The sequence below is a fragment of the Pundamilia nyererei genome, unplaced genomic scaffold, assembly GCF_000239375.1.
Source record: "Pundamilia nyererei isolate P.nyererei 1_Seehausen unplaced genomic scaffold, PunNye1.0 scaffold00147, whole genome shotgun sequence".
Lineage (NCBI taxonomy): Eukaryota > Metazoa > Chordata > Actinopteri > Cichliformes > Cichlidae > Pundamilia > Pundamilia nyererei.
In genome coordinates this window covers 1,282,885-1,288,510 of record NW_005187548.1, presented here as the reverse complement: position 1 = coordinate 1,288,510, position 5,626 = coordinate 1,282,885, and the positions used below count along the sequence as shown (strand labels likewise).

The following is a 5,626-nucleotide window of genomic DNA, read 5'->3' as shown; positions in this document are numbered from 1 at the left end:
CTGACATGCTCACGTGATCTCTCTCGCTTTCTCTCTCGCTCTATAACAATCTGCATTAGATTAAATTTCTCGATTTTTGATTATTATATACCACATTTATGATATTGTTCCGATGTCTAAAAAATGTTCGAGACACTGAAAACCTTCCGAGTCATCTAAGGAGCATCCGAGAGCCTCTGTAATCAACATTTAATGGCGCTCACGACATCCTTTTGTGCACCAATATTCTCACAGAAGTTAAGGACAGAGGTCTAGATTTAGTAAGCCTTGTCCCAAATAGGTCTCCATTATCTTGTTAGACTACAGTACGTAGTAGTTTGTCTGTCTTTTCCTGAAAAATGTATGTAACTTTGGTTTTGCAGCAACTACATTTAAAGCGCACCAAGAAACAAACCCATAACTTCCAAACCTCATTACAATTTTGGCTCATTTACAAAAACTTCAAATCCAGGCAACTACAAATGGCATAAGGTAGGTATTTCAGATCAACCTCAAGTCTTTTGCTTTTGAGATCTGCCAACACTTAGTGGCAAACCTGGTAAACGGACAGCTGTAAAACTTGCAGTGCAGCAGATTCTGTCAAAAGGGCACATCAAGGACACAGACACAAAAATAGAAATGGGACATCTTGCACCACTGCAAACCCCATGCACATTGGAGCCACAAGACAGCACGGTTAGAAAACGTGGAAAGTTCAAATCATTCTGCTTTGTGATAAATGTAATGAAAAAACAAACAAACATCTACACAGATTTTTAAAAAGTTATTCATTCATCAAACTGTACACTTTAAAACTTTACAAAGGTTACTTTTGGTATTTTCATTTTGTTAAGCAGTTATCAATCATTTGGCTGCAGCTTCTAGGTGTACCAAAATCATCTGTTACACCTAGAAAAAAACAAAAAAAAAACAAATTGGCATGCAAATAGTAAAAGAATGTATGATACTGGCAATGTAAGGCACAATTAAACAGCGTACTACACATCGCTGATTACTATGTCACTTCAATAAACAATAACTCCAAGCTCCATCACAGTATGTGTGATAAACATTCACAATCTTGGCATTTGGTTGCAATTCTTAACATTCAGTATACAGCCACCCTCCTACTCCAGGCAGCAGAGACAAACAGTTCATTATTTTTCCACATATAAATGTTTATGATTTGTTTCCCTGCTATTTTGCTTGAAGACAAACATGGTAACTGGATTCCTGACTCACACTTCATCTGTGCTTCATTGGACAATTTTATATAGATATATATATAATAAAGGTTCTTATTACAACTACACGGCTCTGTTTGCTCCTTCCTCTGAGGATTTTATTCAAATTTAAAAAGCAAAATAACAAAATAATACTTAAGAGAAAAATGTGACAGCTGATTGCAACTTCATCCACATTCAATAACAGAAGACAATAGTTAATGGTTAAGGCCTGGACCATCTAACTACAGCTACACCATCACATGGTAAATAAAGGGAAAACATTATAATTTAAAATGATTTAAAATATATAACTTACATTTTTTTAATAATTGAAATCACACATTTTAACATATACATGTGATCTTATTTGCAGCAATAAATGCAAATATATTGTGCTCGAATTTGAATCAGAAATAAAACATGACATCAGACAACCTTTATTTATGTCAATATGATAGCAACGATTGCAAACACTGACAAAACAGGAACATTTGGAGACAAAAATGCACATTCACTTCTGGAGTGACTTTATTTTTTGTTGCGTTTTGACGTGTAACTGTATCTGAAGGAAGTGGCAGACGGAGAAGATGGCGGACTTCTTTCTTTTTGACTTTGAGTGGTGAGTTATTGACATGTGTTGTAGATCTGGATCTGTTTGTTGATGTCATGGAGGATGCTTTTCATCTTGTCCTCCAAACCGTCTAGCTGACGAGCCTTCCCCTCCAGTTTCTTCTGGTTTTCCTCATAGTTTTTTTCCAACTCTGCAGAATCCAGACATTTCAGGAATGGTTACACAGCGAGACATTAGCTGATCGGGTCTTGGCTTTTAAACACACAAAATATCTAATCTGGAGTATCTGGAAAAATGTTCTCACTCTCAATTTTAGACTGTTTTTAAAACACTGTGAATTAACATTTGGAGTTCCTCAGGGACCAATTGTAGGACCCAAATGTTTTCAGTCATATACATGTTCTTCATTTAGTATTCACATGATAAGGAATGACAGCCAAATAAAGCTAAATATCTATTCTGTTGCCACGAAACCTACTGATGCTCTTAGATGTATTTTAGATTTGTATTTTAATGCTTTGCAACCAAAAAGGCCACAACTCAAGTATTTTACATAGATTTTTAAGCTGAAAGAAAGAGAAATGTTATGAATGAATGTGTCAATCATAAAGGGAATGTTATGATTGACACAGAATTTAGCCTGGAAGGAACAGTGTGACATTTAAAATGTTAATTTTATAAAAATTAATCACACCATATTTAATTTAATTAATAACAATTTTGATTATTATTATTTTTTGCTTCAATGGATGTTCTAAATTCAGTTAATAATTGTGGAGCAAAAGTTGTCAGCTAAATATACTGAAGTTCTCTGCTGATGTGATCTGAGTATGTGAGTATGTTGAGCAGGTATGTTAGTCTTTGAAAAGTCATGTTTATATCAAACATAGTGTATATATTTACACAAGTACTAATGTCTTCTGTTTGGTAAGGTTTATTTGCCTTTTGTCCACGTTATTCTTTTCATAACTGATCATTTTGTTGTAGTAATGTCGTTTAAAGACTTGTATTCTTAGAGTGTTGTCAGTCACCACACATTTTAAAAATGTACACATGTTGCCTACAAGTCAAGATTGACATAATTTAGACAAAATTTGATAAATGTATTGCATCAACTGTTTCTTTGCAACTATCTGCTTTTGTCCTCCAGACACTCACAGACATTAATAAGTACCTGCAAGCCTCTGTAGCTTTTTCTGGGCATCTTTCAGAAGTTCCTTGGCTTCATCTCTGAGTCTCTCTGCCCTTTTCTTGGCATCCTGCACAGCCTTGGCTTTAGTGTCAACCCGCTGCTGTACCTCATTGTATTTATCTGTCAACTGACCATCCAGAATCTGCGCAGAAAGACATCTTCTTTTATAACAGACATGTCTGGTTGTTATGAAGCACACACAAACACAAACACACACCTGCTTGGCTTCATTTGCCTTGTCCCGTGCCATGGTAGCTGTCTCTTCAGCTCGGGCAGCTGCCATGCTGTTGCTGGCACGTTTGGTCTTCAAGGCATTGATCTCACGTCTCAGTGTGTTGAGGCGGGCCACGGCATCATTAAGGTTCATCTCACCATCGGATGTTTCTGACTCAATCTGCGTAGAGTGGGTAAAAGAAGTAAAGTTCTTTCTGAATTGAAATTAACGTTATCTAACTGGGATAACTGTCATTATCCCTTATGTGCAAGTAATTTCTTTAAGCATGTTGATCAGCTTGCATATGTTTTGGTTCCTGAAATTTCACGAATAAAAAAAAAAGCCAAACAAAAAAACTCTTTTAATCTATGGTTATGTATTTTATAACCACTAGGGGGCAGCAGAAACATGCTATAAACAAAACACTGTGATATGTATATTTATCTTTTATAATTAGGGTCATTAAAATCTAGTTTAATTTTTTTATTTTGTTTTTGCCTGCTGAAAAAGGAAGCTGTCCAACAGAAACAACTCTTAACTTCCTAAACTATATTTTTTTTTATGTAAAATGCTTAAAGAAATAACCTGTTGTTCAGTTAAGCTCTACTGTGGCTCACAGCCACTGACCAGAGAGATTCTGCAACAACAAACAAAATAGTAGAAATATGACCTTTACGGAAGAAAACCTTTTAAACTTTTCTTTGGGACAAAGTCTGCAAAATTTTCAAACTTTCATTTTTGTTTTTATTTGGGCACTAAACATGAGGTTTTTGTGTTCTACTGACCACTAGAATGAAAGTGCTTTAAGATAACTGTACATATAAGTGCACAAAGGCATTTGAAGTTTTCATCATCACCATATTTGTGCTTTGAAATGTGACTAGTGAGGAGCAGAAATGACTGTGAAATCAAGGCCACGGCTCTGCTCTTACATTAGAGACTTGTCACACAGTGGGCTCATCCCAAAGCGACGCTGTTTTATCATCTTTTTTGTCAGTAATGTTGAGCATCATTAATCAAATTAACATCATGTTGGATTCAGTAAGAATAACATTTAGCAAATGAGACCAGTATACCAGCGTGTGCATTATATCCATACAGATTATGTATGCAGCTAGCTAAAGAAGCTTGCTAATTAGCTGATAATTTAGCACTCAACCCCTTTCATCCATATACAGCAAATTTGGGCTCTAAAAAACTAACATGATGTTGGTCAAAATACTAACACTGAAACTTTAAAACTAGGAATCCAAAACCAATGAGTGATGTCACAGCGACTACATCCATCTTTTGTATACAGGCAATGCCCACAATATACATAAGTGTTATGAATTTTTGCTAACCTCTGTCAGCCGTTTTTTAGTCTCCCCGATGTCAGCTCTGGCTTTTGTTATGGCTTTCTCTGCTGAAGTCTGGGCATTCTTAGCATCCACCAAGGCCTGTTCCACTGTCTCTGCTGTCGTCTTCACCCCCTCAGCATGATGCCTTCACAACAATGAAGCGTTAATGACTGCAAGTAGCACAAATAATTCTATACCGATACATTATAATACAGTTTTAAATCTAACTACCTCGCCCTTTTGGCATCCAGCAGCAGTTGTTCGGCCTTGCGGACATCATCCTGCGTCTGCTGCAGGATGGCATCCACATTTGAAAGGCTGTGGACCCGCTCCTTGATTTCATCAGCGAGATGCTTGATTTGAATGGGTGAAGCAGGAATGGAGAGCTCCAACACACGGTTTGCCACTGCCTCAATACTGTCTGGGTCTGCGCCTTCCTCTGAGAGATATATATCAGGATTATTAGGAGGCTAGATTATCAGGTAACATCAATATTCAACAAGGTTTCAGTGATAAATAAATAAATCTTTTGAAGATTACGTGTGAGAAAGTCCCTGATCTGTTTGATGAGGTCTCTCAGGTCATTATTGGAACGCTCCACTTTGTTCTTGGTAGTGGCGGCTTTATCCAGAGCTGCCTTGGCTTTACCCTTAGCCTCCTCTGCCTGTGTTTTAGCCTCTGCCACCTGGATAAAGACACAAATGTTTATATCTTTGATAGGGAGATTTACAACTGCACTTATTACTGTGGGTGCAATCAAAATGTTTGGTTACTAGAGTAACCTCAATTCTCTGAAAATCAAGCGAAGTGTCTCACTATAGAAATCACCTTCTGCAAGCTCCTCACACTTCTGTCTGTTTCTCAACCTACTGAGCTAACTGGTCAGACACAGAACTGACCCAAGCTCTTAATGTTAATATTTGGGATAGGGATGCAAGCCTTGTGGCAGAGAAGGATGGTTAAAAATTCCTCCACATTGATGTGTCAGAGTGATAAAGTCATTCAACTACAAATAAAGCCTATATTTCCAGATACTGCTAGAAGTAATTCGTTTTTTGCAGGAATCGAGTCCTGTGAAAACCCGTTTCTCTCTCTCTCTCTCTC

At 37.0% G+C, this 5,626-nt stretch overlaps 1 protein-coding gene across 2 annotated transcripts in view; it reads right to left on the bottom strand.

Annotated features, from left to right (window-relative positions):
• Positions 1 to 1,294: 1,294 nt before the first annotated feature.
• The window catches only part of lamb2 (laminin, beta 2 (laminin S)), a 43,748-nt gene continuing 39,416 nt past the window's right edge, over positions 1,295 to 5,626 (bottom strand). For both annotated transcript variants that reach the window (XM_005744670.1, XM_005744671.1), the window contains 6 exons: positions 5,063 to 5,207; positions 4,754 to 4,961; positions 4,526 to 4,667; positions 3,186 to 3,362; positions 2,951 to 3,110; positions 1,295 to 1,966 (listed from right to left, as the gene is read on the bottom strand). In XM_005744670.1, coding sequence (XP_005744727.1) covers positions 1,830 to 1,966; positions 2,951 to 3,110; positions 3,186 to 3,362; positions 4,526 to 4,667; positions 4,754 to 4,961; positions 5,063 to 5,207 — 969 coding nt within the window. In that variant the 3' untranslated portion in view covers positions 1,295 to 1,829. The remainder of the gene's footprint in view (positions 1,967 to 2,950; positions 3,111 to 3,185; positions 3,363 to 4,525; positions 4,668 to 4,753; positions 4,962 to 5,062; positions 5,208 to 5,626) is intronic.